The 18440-nt window shown below is 41.1% G+C and overlaps 1 protein-coding gene across 1 annotated transcript; it reads left to right on the forward strand.

The window, feature by feature from the left end:
* The first annotated feature begins 5801 nt into the window (after positions 1–5801).
* On the forward strand, positions 5802–15218 carry LOC129107434 (potassium channel subfamily K member 13-like). The gene is made up of 3 exons (XM_054618922.1): positions 5802–6141; positions 10503–11275; positions 14839–15218. The coding sequence occupies exons 1-3, from the start codon at positions 5802–5804 to the stop codon at positions 14992–14994; spliced, it is 1269 nt and encodes a 422-aa protein (XP_054474897.1). The 3' UTR covers positions 14995–15218.
* Positions 15219–18440: the final 3222 nt, after the last annotated feature.

Below are 18440 nucleotides of genomic sequence, written 5' to 3' on the forward strand. Positions count from 1 at the left end.
GTTGCACCTGGGATACTGAGTGTTTGCATTAATAATATATAATAATATGATCTACATGGGGGAAATAGTAAAGACAAGTGGAAAAATGCTATTATGTGAATATGTGTTCGGACAACAACATCAACAAGCATGACTATACTTCTCCTGTGTGTTTTGACTCAAAACTATAAGTTTTCAATTAAAAAGTATCAACTTCAGAGTGGTGCCAGAGGAAAAGTCAGGGGATCACCAAAGTCATTGGGATGTATCCTCTTTAAACCAAATGTAAACCCAATTCATCTAAAAGTTGTAGAGCTGTTTCAGTCTGGACCAAAGTGGTGGACCACCAGAACGACAGACTGACATTAGCTCATAATCATGTAGTAATGTGATGTTCCCAGCAAAGCATTCTGGTCCTATTTTGGATACTTTCTGACTTAAGATTTTGAACAGATCTTTTCTGTTGATTCAGAATTTCTAATAAGAAAAAGTGAACCCTAAAGCAGAAGTGGGAGATGTGGCTGACCACAAATCAGCTGTAATCACCTTCCACGCAAGGACGAATCCTTTCTTTGACATCACTGATAGCATGAGACTAGAATGAAGGACAGGTCTGTCCAATTTAGACTTGTTATAACAGCTTTTCTGTCTCTACGGCCGATCACTCCTCGTCAAATGGAACAAGCTCATTATTCCTCCGCGGGCCAATTACAATGGACTTAAGAGGCTGCAGTGTGTCTACTGGCTTTGAACAGTAAAGGGCAGCAGTGCAACCCCCGCCCTGTGTTCCACAAATAAAATAAAAAGTGGTGCACAAACACATAAAAATGTAAAGACATGAACCGAACTACTTGTACACATGTGCTTTCCCCCAGAGAGACGCACATATACAGATAGCAGCCATAGCGCCTATAGCAGTTAATTGGCTGAAAACTAATCCCAATATGTCTGCAACCCCTATGCAATAGAGAGAAAGCCTACTGCTTATAGTCCAACACAAAGGATTAGACATACATTTAGACATTTACATGAGGAGGTAAAACTGTTATTGAGCGTCCTTCTGAGGAAAAATCAAGTCATCTCCTGAAGCCACAGCTATGGTGGCCCTTATGGTCAATCCAACTGTAACAACACTTCATAAAACTCAACAGCATTTGAAAAAACACAACAACATTTCACCAAACACAAAAACATTTCAGAAAGCACATCAACATTTCAGAATTGATAAACACAACAATTTTTCAGAGGACACAAAGACATTTCACAAAACACAGCATTTCAGAGAACTCAACGACATTTTACAACAATGGACAGCTGATACAGCTGTGTCATACCTCATATATAACTGACGTCACTTTAAAATGACATTTTCGAGGTAAGGATGACTAATTTGTTAAATGCTGGTTGTTTCGACGCCTCTCTCCTCGCGTCTGATGTTGGTGGGACTAAGTTGAGGCGAGGAAGAGAGGAGGCAAGGAAAGGTCTCAAGGAGGCACAAAATTGGGAGATGAGAAAGATCTTATTCTCTATTATGTACAATTGTGGGTATTTATTAAAAAATGTTACTGCCTGATCTGAACGTCCCTCGGCTCTTTCCTTACAAGATGAGAGGTCATTTTAAATAATCTATTTAAAATTTAAATTAATGTCAAAAATACATGGTTTATGAATAAATCAGTGTGATATACCCTCTGCTTCCATTCCTCTGATTTCATGTGTTTTTATGTTCCATCTTTAATCCTTAATGATTCTGAGTAAATGTAATTTGCCAGGCTGAACACACGTGTGCCATCCTCTTTGTTTACCTTTTTTTTACCTCTCCATGCTTCCATTGGTGTTTAACGTCACATTTCTATGAATTGTGGGTAATTCCCTTGGGCAAAGTTTGCAGATATGCAGACTTACGGAAAGGGGTTCATCAAGGGCTCAAAATGCCTGCCAGTTAGCAAGACCTGAGGCCTTGAGAGTAAGTCCGGCGTTAGTTACTTTGCATTGTAGTTTTCAGCAAACATTAGTTAAATAAACATACATTTGTTGGGAACTATTTTCAGCTGTGAATTAATTTGCTGCCCTATACTGAGTATTTACTGCAGGACAGTGTTTGTTAGACTGACTTGAAATAAACTAAAGTGCACACATTTATGGTAATGAAGGAACATGTCACCCATGTTTTAAACAGGCCCTATTATGCTATTTTGGGTGCATATTTTTTTACCTCAAGTTACAGTTACAACATGTAACTTATTTGTGATAATCAATATCCTCCTCCGGAACATCTTGTTGATAGAATATCAACTGTATGAGACGGTGCACTGTATGCTTGTGTGCACTTTACTGTTGTTTATATACAGTACTATAACCTAGTTTCTAGTTACTATGGTTACGCCATGCTCAGTGGATACATGAGAGAGAGACAGAGAGAGACAGAGAGAGCGATAATCGTTGTGAAATCACTCAGAATATTGGGATTTAGTTCAACTGGAATTATATTTGGTTTGCTGTTGTCCAGTTTAAAAGATATACATGTAGCAGTGGTGACGGTTAGCTCAATTTCAAGCTAATTAGGGATAGTGGTATTGTTCAGATGTTCATACCTTATAGCCAGAACAAAACACTGTGTTTAATGAGTCAAAGATCTTGAAAGGATGGTATTAGATCAACGATAAAGATGGCTAGTGGTTGAGCACTGTATGAATGATATGATGGTATTTACTCCTCTACATTGTAGCATGAGGTTCTCTGTAAGATATTTAGACTGACAACATGGCTGATGTGAAGATCAAGGGTAGATGCGGTGCTTTTAGCTCGTGGGAACCATGATCAGAATGACAATGCTTACATGTAGTTCTTGAAGAGGAAAAATAAGAGCCAGTTCTTCACTTATTCACAGGTTGGCCAGTATCACCAATGTCTTACTATCTCTCTATTAACTCTTACTTATCTATTATTTATTTAAGCATGTTGTACTGTGTCAGTCATAATCAGTTTATTATACTTGGGCTATGAATCTTCTAATCTAAATCTATGACGTATTAAAGGATGCCTAGAGCCTGGAATCAGCACCAGCCACTTAGACTGACAGGTATACATGCTGAGTGGAGGAGTGTGAGCTATTCATTCAGCTTTTAGGAGCAGTGTCCCAGTCTGGATGTTCCTGCATATTATGCAGCAGGACAAAGAGTATGAAGCTACAAGGAGACATTAGATCTGGGGAGTCCCCCCTCAAACCCTGTTTTGAATATAGTTAACTAACTATTTTATCATCATCACAGACTTCGTCTAAACATTAAATTCTACCTGAAATGTTTGTCCTGTAAAATCGCATTCTATAAATCAAAAGAGCAGATTTAGAAAACCTTTACATATAGTTCCATTGAGTATATTTGTTCTTCTATTTCACAAAAGTACATGAAAATTGTATCAATAAATCAGCATACTTGTCAATCAGTATAGTATACAGTACAGTACTGTACTAATTATTTAGTCTAGAATTAGTTAATACTACATTTCACCAACACAAAAACCCTGAATAACTGAAAACAAAACAGAATTATCATTGCAGTTTAACCCTAAGAGACCGATGAAAATCAACACAATTCCCATTTTGTCTCAGTGTCCTGCACACTTAGATTTTATTCATTCTTTGATGGCTCATAACAGCGACTCCAGACACAAAGCAGTTGCTAGGCGAGATGAGACAACACTCCAATCAACACTAATCTCAAAATAACTGTGAAATATCAATATGTTGCTGTGTGGTATGGATTTGGCCCAGTCTGTAAAATCCTGTAGTCAGGGATTGAGTCATGTACACAGTTTACGTACAAGTACATGATTAACTGCATATTACTGAGTAAGTATTTCTTGGATTCATTAATTGCTTCCTTCTCTTTAATGACTATAAGGACCCAAAATTTGCACTGGTATTGGGCTGGCGTTTTATTTTTTTCCATCATCCTCCATGCTCTCAATTCAGTTCAGTAAAAAGATCACCTTTCTGTTCACACTTTTTTCTTTTTGTCTAGTTTCTCATGAACGTGCTTGTCCTGAAATAAAACTACTCTATCACCTTACCTTTCTTTACCATTCCCATTTTGTTTTAGTTTTATCATTTATGTATGAATCGTATATGACAAAGGATTGGCAAATCTATAATTACATTTTATCTTACAAAGAAACTTTTCAATACTTTCATGGTTGACAAAGATCGGACTGCTTCCACACACATTTTAAACCATCTGTATGAGTGTATGTTTAATTTAAAAAGGATTGCCTTTTGGTCTTGTTGTAGCTATGACCAGGAACCGTCACATGAACTACTATTTTAACAATGTAGGAATTTATTAGTTTTCTTCAAAGTAATGCTTTAGTGATGTGCAGGTCTTTTATTACCAATCCCTTTGAAAGACTGCAAAGAGATCTGGGTTTCACTTTAAATAAAAGTGTTAATTGTACCAATTATTATCATTTCTTTAAAGAAATTCAATTCGATTCAATTTATTTTATCCCAAAATCACAAATTACAAATTTTGCCTCAGAGGGCTTTACGATCTGTACACATGATAAAGGATAAAAATAATTACAAATAATTAACACTTTTATTTAAAGTGTTCTGGCATATTAAATACTTTATTTCCCCCCCAAAAAAAGAGACCATTACATCATCTAAAGCTCAATAACTTAACAGTCATCACTCATGTCTTATAATGATGTCAAACAAGCTACAAGATTTACATCAAGACCACTTAAAGTGTGACATAAAAAGGCTGCTGCTCTGTCCATGGTTCTGAAATGGCCTCGGACGTCTCATAATTTTGTTAAATTCACAATTTTACAGAAATAGCTCCTTGGTTGTCCCTGTGATCCTGAATAATTTATCTCGAACCGTCGTTCCGTGGTGACATTTGCTCACATCGTCCCCGGGCAGGAGCATGAATCCCTCATCAGAGCCATGGAAAGGTCAAGTCATATTGATCTCACTAAGCAAACGCGCTCCGTATTGGTCAGAATAAAACCTCCAAAGTTGGGTTTAAGTAGAGCATCTACAGCAGGGGCGCCGCTAGGGATTTTGGGCCCCATGAAAAGAATCTTTACAGGGCCCCCAACACAGCGGCAACATTTTTTGATGCTATTTTACATACAATTATGCATTTTAATGGTATTTTTGACTATCATTACCATATTTGTGAAAGAAGAACAGCATGACAGTTGACATGTACAGTAGGGGAAGAACTGAGCACTCTGAATACTAACTCACTAACTCTGAATTTTTTCTGTATTATAATTTCATCATCATTAGGGCCCCCCTCCATCATGGGCCCCTAGAATCCGTCTCCTTTACCCCCCCTTTTCGGCGCCCCTGATCTACAGGCCAGAACTCATCATCCGCTTTGGCTGCAATGGTGCATTTAAAATCGCAGATCTGACTGAATAGACTTCACACATAGTGATGAATTCATCCATATGTTGGTGGTCGTTCTGCGGTGCGTAAAACGGGGGTGGGGACTTGTTTGGAGAGGCAGAGCCAGAGAGCCCAACAGGAGGACCACTCTCTGCATCCACAGGTTGCTCTCCTCCTCTCATCATCTCAGCAGCTCAGACCCAAGCCGGTGGAGATGAACTGATGGGTCGTTAGACTCGGACTTGGACTGTAAAAATGCCAAATCCGCAGCCTTGGAGAAAACTCGATCACAGATTGCCTGAACAACAAGTTCATTGTATTGCGCAGGACTTTGCTGTCGTAGAAAAGATCCACCTTTTCTTCTGTTCGAGACCACCATGCCACAGGTCCCTCGCATGATCGCAGTGACAACCGCAACATAATGGCATCATGTAGGAGCGGTTGCTGCTGTGGCTCCGGTCCAATAAACGAGGACAACGCGAGGTTCCTGCTGCTGGCGCTGTTCATCATCATCTATCTTCTGTGCGGAGCCGCAGTCTTCTCTGCGCTGGAGCAGCCGAAGGAACGCGAGGCGAAGGAGCGCTGGACGCAGAGGTTCGAGCGGTTCAGTCAGAGGTACAACCTGAGCGAGAGAGACCTGAAGAACTTCCTCAGGAGCTACGAGGAGGCGAACGTGGCAGGTATCCGAGTGGACACAGTCAGACCTCGATGGGACTTCACCGGCGCTTTTTACTTCGTGGGAACGGTGGTGTCAACCATTGGTGAGATGCAGAGACAGGCATCAAACGCTGTGTTCCACCGTTTAATATCTCATCATTACTTAGAAACTATGTGCTTGTGTGCGTTCACATTACATTACATTACATTACAGTCATTTAGCAGACTTACAATCAGTAGTATGTTACATATCATTCACCCATTCACACACTGATGACAGGCTACCATGCAAGGTGCCACCATCAGACTCTAACTAACATTCATTCACATCCAGTCCACACCGATGGCAAGCCTTCAGGAGCAACTTGGGGTTAAGTGTCTTGCCCAAGGACACATCGACTGCCGAAGCCGGGTATCGAACCACCGACCCTCTGATTGGAGAACTACCTTGCTCTCCACTACGCCACAGCCGCCCCATCACCCGTCACATGTTATTACATCGTATTTAAATTCCCCATAATGTGACTCACTTTCACAAATGTTGTCTTGTACAGTTTTCCTTCTTTTGCAAACACTCTAATCTCCCATAACAAGGCTGATTATTTCTCACTGTCAATGAGCCAAAATGAAGGAAAATGAACCCCCTCAGTGTAGTTTGTCAGGGGCTGCACGGCGGTGTAGTGGTTAGCACTGTCGCCTCACAGCAAGAGGGGCCCGGGTTCAATTCCCTAGACAACCTTCTGTGTGGAGTTTGCATGTTCTCCCCGTGTCAGCGTGGGTTCTCTCCGGGTTCTCCGGCTTCCTCCCACAGTCCAAAGACATGCAGCTTAGGTGCATTGAAGACTCTAAATTGCCCGTAGGTGTGGATGTGAGTGTGAGTGGTTGTCTGTCTCGATATGTCAGCCCTGTGACAGACTGGCGACCTGTCCAGGGTGAACCCTGCCTTCGCCCATTGACAGCTGAGATCGGCTCCAGCACCCCTGCGACCCTTAACTGGATAAGCAGGTTACGGAAAATGGATGGATGGAATGGATGGAGTGTAGTTTGTGTTGGAGGTATGTTAGAAGCCAGATTATGTGATGGTTGACTTGTCATAGCAGCATAAATGGTGGCTCCAGTCTATTCAGTTGTACTGTCCAGCCATGCAGTGGGTCAACACACACACACACTAGTCCTGGAACTGGCACACCTCAATGAACTGAAGCCATAACTTGAGACCATCTTCAGACCAGCCGCGATGCCAAATCGGGCCAAGGAGTAAGGTTTGTGGCATGTGTGTGTTCCTACCACCCCACTTCACCACCCTTGCTTGGACCAAGTTTCGTGACTGTATTTTGCAAAGTTTTGACGCTATTCTAGTTACAAAATCTCTCCACAGACCGGCAGAAATATTGACACCTGGCAAAGTACTCAAAACCTTTTTTAGCGGTAGTTCCTGCTACAGTCGGTATCTACATTTTGCCTTGATGACTCACACACAGACCCACCAGGTGAAAACAATACCAGTGTTGCTGTCGCGCCTGTTTTTTATTCAAGTAAGACCTCCACTTTACTTGTATCTGTTCATGTATGTTTGTTTACTGTTAACAGAACCACATCAAGTCATTTTTAGATAACATTAGATGTGCAACATCTATTAGTCATGACTTAGGACCTGTGAATTGAGTCAGTGGATTCGACCAAACTAGACTGAGAAAAAATTACACTCAATATTTGCATCAGACCAAGATTTGTCCTTGACATCCAGTTCTCCCTTTCAGCACTGGCTATGTCCAGGACTGTCAGACAGAGTAGAGACACAGAGACATCCCTCTTACCAACAGCACCCTTATACACAGAGACAGTAAACCTAATGACCTTTTGTCCATACCTCTGATTCGTACATGCTCACTCCGCTTCGTCCTCTCAGTACCTGACGGGTAGTGCTATTTCAACATCTGTGATTGGTGTGAGTTGATTCATGATGATTTACAGAATGACAGGCCACCAGATTAGATGGGCATGACCATTTAAATGAGAGCTATGATGATGAAGGACCGGACCACATCGAGTTCTTCCTTGCACACCTTGTGATTGGCGGCGTCATAAAAAAAAAAAAAAAAAAAAAAAAAAAGGTGACCGCAACAGTGATCCCATGATCCTCCCATGATTCCTAAAGCCACTGACAATTTTCATGATGAAAATACATTTTTTTCAAATCAAACACATTGTTTTCCTCTGCACTTCTGCACTTTCCTGAGACCTCTGACAGAGTAGCAGAGATAACCACAAACCTCATCACATGTTTCATCAAGTATCATTAATGTAGCACTGCATCACTACAAGGTCCAGTAGGTAATGGACCCCCTGATCCATAACCGTAACAAGACTGCATCATATCTCTGATCTTATACATGACAGTTGCTTTGTCATAAAATCATGTGATGTCATCATTGCTGTAATCTCCTGTAGAGATGTATGCTGTAATACCCCACCCTTTATTATGTTAACTGAAGTTCACAACCACATAGATTTTCTATTATTTAATTTATGTCAGCTCGTCTAAGCAATCACTCTTCATGCTTTTCATCTTTTCCCTCTCATCTCTCAGTTTTTACAAACACATTAATATTTCCTATCCACAAGGAGAGTATGGTGTGCAAGAAAGTATTGCATCTTTGATGTATGCGTCGCCAGAACGAATGCCCATATACTGTTAGTCCTCATGTTTAGAGTTCTGCTGACTAAGATGCATCAGTGAATAGCAAAAAAAGTTGTAGTTGTGTTAATAAAGCTTTTTTTTGCTAATTACTTAATTAAAATATATGATATAACCGTGCATAGATTGGTTAACTTTCTAATTTAAAGCAATAGTTTGGAAGTTTTGGTTAATGCGCTCATTGTGAGATGAGAAGATGAGAGGATCATTACCACTCTCATGCATCTGTAAACCTTTAGCCTGTAGAGTTGGGAAGTGGGAGGAGATATCTCAGACGGTGCCATGCCATTGTCCCATTATTCAGAAATCCCAATAGTCCAAAAAATGTTATATAATTATATATATATATATTACTGTCTCCATATCTGTAGTCTCTGTGCTAAGCTAAGCTAACTAGATATTCAACAGAAAGATATACTTCCAGCATACTTTTCAAAAAGACAAACTATTGTCTTAAATGTTTTTTGAGTGACTGAAGTTGCGTTTTGTAGAAAGAAGTCAAGACTGTGAATAGCAGCCCCGGCCAGGACCAACATTAAAACCAACCGTGTTCAAAGCATTTTATGTCTGACACAGATGACATATTGACAGTGTAGCATACTATTTTCTCTGTCTGTCATGGGATTTGTATTTTATTTAACAGGTCAAATGATTCATCAACATCACATTTAACCGAGCATAGGAAACAATGAGGAAAGAAAAACACATCCTTACAATCCATCCCATTTGGCTTGATTGTCGTGTTTGGAAGAATACTCCACCTCAATTATCACCTTGAAAACAAATCTGAATGTGGCAATCAAATCCTCAGAGTATGTTTATCATGACACAAGATCCAGTAACATTTATCTTTGTTTTTCCTATGAAAGGGCTCTCATGTTGGAAGAGTTAACAGCAGCCGCTGCACACCATGCCACACTGTGCATGTGACCGTGTAATAGCCTTCCAAATAACAGTATGTGTTCAAATTTTCTACAATGTTATGAACAGGCAGAGAGACAGACGGTGCTTCATTGAGCTTTCAGTGTTAAATGAGGGATGAAAAGGAGACAAGGATCACTGAGATTGGTTCAGTCGATGGAAAGACCTCTCAGTTTGACTCCCATTCTCTTCATCTGTCTTTTCACAGGAGACAAAGTAGAAGTCACACACTACACTAGCAGCGTCTCAGAGTAAAAACAGCATAATGGGTTCTTCTTACCTATAAGAATAAGAGAAAATAATAAAATTGAAATGTGAAGGCCCCAGTAAATATTTTACACTGCAAATGACTGCAGGGAATACAGTGAAATGTTAGACTAACCCACACGGTGGGACTGATTGCTGTGATGTGCTTGGACTGAAAACACCTCAGCTCTCTAAGTGAGTTACAAAGAGACAGAGAGAGTAGGATATTGTGTCACCAATGGCAACCCAGTGGATCAAAGTAGTTGTGTGATTATAATCCCCTTGGCAGAAAAGGAGATCAGCCATATTTGTTAATGACAGAGAGAATGTGAGTTTGGTTAAGAAAGTAGATCAAAGCAGCTGGAAGCAATTGACACACTCATCTTCTCTACAAATGATCCATTCATTTACTCATATGTGTGAGTTAAATTAAGTGTGTTTTTCAAGTGATGGTAATGATTTTAAGTAAAATCATTACATTTTTTCTTCCTTCAGAGACACTTGCACCTGTAAAGGTCAAGTACTTCAATTACTCTTGGTGTGCATTCATTTTATCTGTATGCAGATTTACACTTAGTGCATCATTTTTGTGTATCTCAGGGTTTGGGATGACCACTCCTGCCACCAATGGAGGAAAAGTCTTCCTGATGTTCTACGGCCTGCTCGGCTGCGCAGCCACCATCCTCTTCTTCAACCTCTTCCTGGAGCGCGTCATCACCGTCATCGCCTTGGTCCTCAAGTCCTGTCACGAACGACGCCATAACAAAGCTGTGCTGCCTCCAAATAGCCAGCGGGTCTCTGGGGCAAACCGGGGAGGTGGAGGAGCAAAAGGACAGGATCTGGCTGGCTGGAAGCCTTCCGTCTACTGCGTCATGCTCATTCTTGGAGTGGCAGCCATCTTGGTGTCCTGCTGTGCCTCGCTGATGTACTCAGCAGCAGAGGGCTGGGGCTACCTGGACTCGCTCTACTTCTGCTTTGTGGCCTTCAGCACCATCGGTTTTGGAGACATGGTGAGCAGCCAGCGGGTCGCCTACGAGGGCCACGCCACGGCCGCATATAGGCTTGGCAACTTCTTCTTCATCCTGACCGGCGTCTGCTGCATCTACTCCCTCTTCAACGTCATCTCCATTGTCATCAAGCAGGTCCTCAACTGGCTGCTGAGGAGGCTGGAGGCCCCCTGCCGCTGTTGTTTTCCCAGGAAGGGGCACCACCCGCACCGGCGACCCCGGCGAAACGTGGTGGCCCCGGGTCACCTGCGTGCCCGCAGGGACCCCTCCATCGAGACAGACGCACTTAACGAAAGCGAGACTGACACTGGGCGCAGGATGTCTGGGGAGATGATCTCCATGAGGGACTTCCTGGCAGCCAACAAGGTGAGAGATTCAGGGCAGATTGTGGCTTACAGCTGGTGTGACATTAGACCCGTCTAATATAATCATATGTGTTATTACATGCAAGACATTCAGTTATCTCACGGAGTAATGTGATCAAGCTGATCACAAGAGTTGCAGACAGGACATTAATTCAGTAATTGTTTCCCTACAGTCATTTACTCCTTATACACCTTGCTCTCAGTCATCTCCCTCATCATAAGCTGCATTGAATGTCCAATTCTCTACTGCAGCTTTCCCGCACCCCTGTCAATGCATAATGTAACATATCATGTTACGTATCACGGCCTGTGCCTACTTCCTATTATTGAAACCAATATTAAATGATCTTAGTTACTGTCTTAATAGTATGACAATATGCAAGATCAATAGTTTAAATATTGTGATTAATATTTCGAGAAGGACTTCCAGTCAGCAGAAATGGGTTTTTATTTGCTGCTGTTTCTAGGCTAAATTTGTATTATATGTCAAATACAGTCAGGTCCATAAATATTTGGACATTGACACAATTTTCATCATTTTGGCTCTGTACACAACCACAATGGATTTGAAATGACACAATCAAGTGTATTTACATCCAAATCAGGTGAACACTGTAGCAATTACAACAAATGATATACATGGTCCCCCTTTTGAAGGGACCAAAAGTAATTGGACAAAGTAACATAATCATAAATCAAATTGTCACTTTTAATATTTGGTTGCAAATCCTTTGACAGCCTGAAGTCTGGAACCCATAGACATCACCAGACACTGGGTTTCATCCCTGGTGATGCTCTGCCAGGCCTCTACTGCAACTGTCTTCAGTTCCTGCTTGTTCCTTGGGCAGTTTCCCTTCAGTTTGTCTTCAGCAAGTGAAATGCGTGCTCAATTGGATTTAGGACAGGTGATTGACTTGGCCATTGCAGAACATTCCACTTCTTTGCCTTGATAAACTCTTTGGTTGCGTTTGCAGTATGCTTTGGGTCATTGTCCATCTGCACTGTGATGCGCCGTCCAATGAGTTTTGAAGCATTTGGCTGAATATGAGCAGATAATATTGCCCGAAACACTTCAGAATTCATCCTTTTGTCAGCAGTCACATCATCAATAAATACGAGGGAACCAGTTCCATTGGCAGCCATACATGCCCATGCCATAACACTACCACCACCATGCTTCACTGATGAGGTGGTATGCTTTGGATCATGAGCAGTTCCTTCCCTTCTCCAACTCTTCTCTTTCCATCATTCTGGTACAAGTTGATCTTTGCCTCGTCTGTCCATAGGATGTTGTTCCAGAACTGTACAGGCTTTTTTAGATGTGTTTTGGCAAACTCTAATCTGGTCTTCCTGTTTTTGAGGCTCACCAATGGTTTACATCTTGTGGTGAACCCTCTGTATTTACTCTGGTGAAGGCTTCTCTTGATTGTTGACTTTGACACAGATACGCCTACCCCCTGGAGAGTGTTCTTGATCTGGCCAACTGTTGTGAAGGGGTTTTTCTTCACCTGGTAAAGAATTCTTCGGTCATCAACCACAGTTGTTTTCCTTGGTCTTCCGGGTCTTTTGGTGTTGCTGAGCTCACCAGTGCTTTCTTTCTTTTTTAAGAATGTACCAAACAGTGGATTTGGCCACACCTAATGTTTTTGCTATCTCTCTGATGGGTTTGTTTTGATTCTTCAGCCTAATGATGGCTTGCTTCACTGATAGTGACAGCTCTTTGGACTTCATATTGAGAATTGACAGCAACAGATTCCAAATGCAAATCCCACACTTGAAATTAACTCTAGACCTTTTATCTGTTTCTTGTTAATTAAATAATGAGGGAATAACACACACCTGGCCATGGAACATCTGATCAGCCAATTGTTCAATTACTCAAAACGGAGGGACCACGTATAAAATGTCTTGTAATTCCTACACCGTTGACCTGATTTGGATGTAAATACCCTGAGGGGGAACCAGAGGGTGGGCACTTCCACAAGAACGCCGTCGGTCGGGAGGGCGTTATCAGCTGTAACTGCCGTACAAGAGCAGTGCAGAGCGACTGCCTTGAGCTAACAAGTGGAGCATGCTCACATGCACTAACATGCACTAAAAGCCACTTGCGACTATCCTAGCTATATAAGCAAAGCAAGGAGAAAGGTCAACGCAATGTGGTTGTCTCTGTTTGAATTGTCCAAAGTTTGATACAGCTTCAGAACCGGCTGATAACATGAGAGCCCTACTAGAATAGCATGTAAAGCCTGAGAAAGTTGCTATAAACATTTTGTACTTGTGGAGAGAGGAATAGGAGAAATAGGAAAGGTTGGGTGGAGGAAGAGGGATGGAGACTGGACCTTTCATAGAAGTGAGAATGATGCTGCTACACAATGTAACACACTGACCTTCAATCAGGGACAGCTGAACACGGATCATCTGTAGATTATATCCTTGAGAATCTTTTTTGTGTTGTCTGAATGCGCATGGTGGCAGAATCCTTCGACACCAGTCTGTAAACACATCTTTGTAGATATTACAGTCTGGTCACTATAGATGAGGTCATCAGTTCAGGGTTGTCCTCTGATCAATGATGTAATATCTTATGCATATAAATTACTTTGTTATCATTTCAGGGGTAAGAATTAAGACCATTAGAAGAGGGGTAAGGGTGAATCAGCCTAACTCTACATTCAAATATCCCCTTAATTCCCCTTAACTTCCGAGTACGAACACATGAAAAGCCCTTATTTAAATCCTGAGGTCCTAAAAGGTGTCAAATGCACCTATAGCCAAATCCAGAGTTATTTTCCTTCATCCCTTCATGTGAACGAGGCCGAGAACAAGGCTGGGCCGACTATTCATGACAAAAACATATATATTGATGTGTTAATTTGTGCCAACAAGTTTAACCTGTCCTCCCATACCTGAGGAAATGGGAATGTAATACTGAATAGTCCTTTAGAAATACTGGAAACAAACATATTTGTAGCTGAGCTGCCATGTTTGAATAAGCTGCTCGTGGTTTCTAATAAATCAGGTGGTATGTCTGTGCAATAGTGCTGTTTTTTAAAACTGTACCGAGATGTGTTCTCAAGGGCAACTCCCCAAATTTGTGCATGAGAACCTCAAGAGATATTAAGGGGATATTTGAATGTGGAGTTAGGCTGATTAAGCTAAAAAGCTAAAAATGTGGGCTGATTAAGAGAGTCCGTTTACGTTTGATTCAATATTGACTAAACATGTAAAACAGCACCGCGGTGTACATTCTCTGCATACTGCTTTGTAGAGTGAAAATGAAACGGATACGTTGGTGTGTGGGAGAGTGAAAGCCTGGTTTCAGTCAGTCACACTTGGTCTGTATTTGTCATCTTTGTTCACATAAATCGACACACCAAAGGAGAGGAAAAAAACACACCATCTGGTAGACTTATATCACACCTGTGAAATCAGATGTGCCTGCCACCAGCACATTATATTAACCCTTGTTTCGCAAGGCCTAACACGTTGCATGTACAACTTCCAAACAATCACAGCATATATTTCCTCCTCTGTTGATTTATTTATCTCTTTCTCCTCCTGCAGGTGAATCTGGCAATTATGCAGAAGCAGCTTTCCGAGATGGCCATCGGGCACCCACGCCAGTCCAGCTCCAGTTCACGCCAGAACGGGTTCTCAGGAGGGGTTGGCGCCCTTGGCATCATGAACAACCGGCTGGCAGAGACTAGCGTTGACAGATAGGAAACAGCCTGAATCCTTTTAAAAGATTACAAAAGGCTGACAGGATAAGACATGTATGGACAAATTGACACTAAGGAATGCCTTACTGGTTAACAGATGACTTGGGTGGTGTACAAGACTGAATTTATGACTTATTCACCTTTCCATTGAAAAGCAGACTGACCTCCAGCAGCAACCCACTTCTCTGTCAAGAACATGGCTACATGAATGATGCATGATAGTTTGCTGGAGTCTCACATCTGGACCAGGCTCAGTGTGCCGGAATGTTCTCCTGTGAGGAAGTCTGTTTCCATGGTAATAAAAAAAGCCTGCCTAGAGCCCTTGTATCTAAGTCTTAAAAACATGATGCACTACATGCTACTACACATCTCAACGTCCACTCATCCAGCATACTTCACAACACTCACTTTGAGTCTACCAGTGTCCACATCGTGTCTGACATAAAAATAGCTTTATTAAAATGTCTGTTTGGTTTTGTGTCTGGCTATAACATAAAGCTGGGTGTCATAATAATAATAATAATTAAGCCTTTATTAGTCCCACAATGGGGAAATTATTTCTCTGCATTTAACCCATCCCGGAGGAGCAGTGGGCTGCAATGAAGCGCCCGGGGAGCAACTTGGGGTTAGGTGTCTTGCTCAAGGACACCTCGGCATGTTGCCGGTAGAGGGGTTTGAACCTCATGTAGAAACGAGGAGCCTGATTCATTGTTAATTGAATGTTTACCTTTAATGCAAAACGCCTTATTTGACAATTTTCTAATTTCAAATGGAAAAATATAAATATATCATTGGCACTCTCATTCACATCATCCGTGACTCAGACAGACATGGTTCACAGCCGTATTATTTGCCATTCAATAGCCTCCATCTTGGCATTGCTTTTATTCATTATCAGGAAAACAGAGGACAAAACCCTTCAAAGAACCTCATTATGAAACAAACAGACCTATCTCTAGCTGAATGGGTGGTGTTCAGGCTCTGAGAAGACACCTGCTTTGTGAGACTGTTGTTTACTTCGGCGTTGGCTGCACATTATCCAAACACGGACGCAGACATGAGAACATTTTCACACCCTGATGTCGTTCAGGACTTTTTGGCAGTTGGTTTTGATATAAATGCCGTGATATAAGTTGCTCTGGGGCTTATTTTTTTATTTTAGTTCAGCGTTAGGTTTATGTTTTACCTGTAGTCTGGATCCACCACAGGTACACTACAAAAAAGGACAAAAGACAGACATTGTTCATAACAAGCCGCGGGAGGGATTTACTTCGTTGGAACCTGCAAGCAGCCAAGCAGGAAGACAACTCATGGACAATATATTATGCTTGATTTAGTGAGCTTGTATAGCCATCTTCATTCTCTATGTAAATGTATCTGAGAGGAAATTACAGGGTGAGAATCCTGCAATCTTCACCTCTGACTTCACCAGCAGAGCTTTGGTAGATCTCACTTAAGTGTGTTTGATTTCCAGAGAAAAAGAGCAGAGACAACCTAGAAACCTGCAAAGAAAGAATGTGGTATAATATTTTTGTACAGGGTTGGCATGGATTTTTTTAAGGATAATATCCAATTATTGTGAGAGTATAAATATAGATATAGATCTGTGAGTCTTCTGTTGCAAAATCCTTTTCAGTTCACAGCACAAACTGGGAACAAGGAAGTGTGATCCAGACAGCACACAGCATTAATAAAACATATGCTGAGTGAAGAATGTATTTGTATAAAAAGAAAGAAACGCAATGTAAGGAAGTTTACAGACCAGCCATGCATGCAGCTTTAGCCTCAGTCTATAAGCACAATATAATGTAGGCAGTGTGGTTTTGAAGTAGAATCTAATACAAGATTCTTGTTTTTTTTAATTGTCTGCTGTAAACAAAGTCAGCCAGTGAAAGCCTTTTCAAACATTGCTTACGTTAGCCCAGTTTGCTAGCTAGCTGGACCAATCCCCAAATACTTAAATCCACAGAATAATTAAACTGACAAAAATAACTTGAATCTAGGAGCCTCCACTCTTTGACATGGAGACAATCTTCCCTTCAGACAGAATCTGAATTTGACACACAAACTGCAAAGATGTTGCTTTGCCATTGCCATGCACATGCACGCTGCCCGCAAACAAAATCACACACCCAAGATAGCCAAATAGAGTGAATGTGTCCGAGAAGCTGTCGCTACACAGATAATACTAGCTTTGAACAAATGGCTGTTTGTTTTTGTCTGTTTTTGTGTGTGTTTGCTAAAGTGCATGTGTGTGTGCAAAGATGATGGATTCAGATATATACAGACATACAAAGACTCATTAAAGCTCTTTTTTGACTCACCGCAACTCCCAGACAATTACTGACACCGCTGTCCTGCCCACTGCGTTCTAGACAATTTGAAACACACTCTAATTAAACAGTCATATGGGATTTGACAGTGTGGTTTTATTCTACTGTGCTGCAGAGGGGGTCTCAGTGTTACACCGCCATTCATGGCTCAGCGGTAATGCACTTCATAGGTTTTATTATTATGTTCACAAAAGGTGGGAAAACTCTGTGTACCTGAGTAAGATGCATGTGTGACCACACTGTGAGTGATTCTGAGAATAATAAATTAAATCGAAGTGGAAGTATTTTTATGGAAGTCTTTACCTTATTATGACAATATCTTACATATAATGTGTAATATGCAATGTTAGACCTGTTAAGTCCCATCCAGTTTAGTTCAGGGGCTATCATGCACTGGCTTTGCACACATACAGACATGTCTGACCAGAGGCATTAGCTGTAGCTACATAAATAGTGACAGCCCTGCACTTAGCTAATTATCATAATAACTAAATTAGGATGGGTAGAATGCATTGTCAATGATCATGTGCAAGAGTGTGACAGGGGAGGTAAATAGCAAGCAAGCCAATTAAACAGTGTCTGGGAAAACCAAGGCTGTGCAATCCAGGTGGCACATGGTGCTAATGCAGTGAACAGTGCATTTGTTCAGAAACAAATGAAGCCAATATTATTTCTGCAGCTTTAGTCCATCCTCATCAATATTGAGCACACATGTTTGAGACATTGTGCAGTACTGAGGATTCTGTCATTAAAGTCATACTTGAAACTCTTTGGTTAAGTTTGAGTCTTTCAGTGTTAACATGTTCTAGATGGCATTTACCCTACTGGTTCTTTTGCTAAACTTTATAGTAAACCATAAATGCCATGAAGTCTTAATAAAATACAGGAATCAACTGAGAGTGCGCTTTTTTACCTGCTCTAATAAAGGTTCACCAATACTCAGCCACAATGTGCAATAATTGATCTTTATATATAACACATGAAATGTGATGGATATTACATTAGTTTAATAAAGTTGAAAGAAAAACACAAACAAACACAGTGTGCTTGTTGTTATTCTATAAACACAGTGTGTTATTCTGATGAATTTGGTCTGTATACAAAGCTGTGGAAG

This window comes from Anoplopoma fimbria, chromosome 18 (genome assembly GCF_027596085.1).
Source record: "Anoplopoma fimbria isolate UVic2021 breed Golden Eagle Sablefish chromosome 18, Afim_UVic_2022, whole genome shotgun sequence".
NCBI classification, from domain to species: domain Eukaryota; kingdom Metazoa; phylum Chordata; class Actinopteri; order Perciformes; family Anoplopomatidae; genus Anoplopoma; species Anoplopoma fimbria.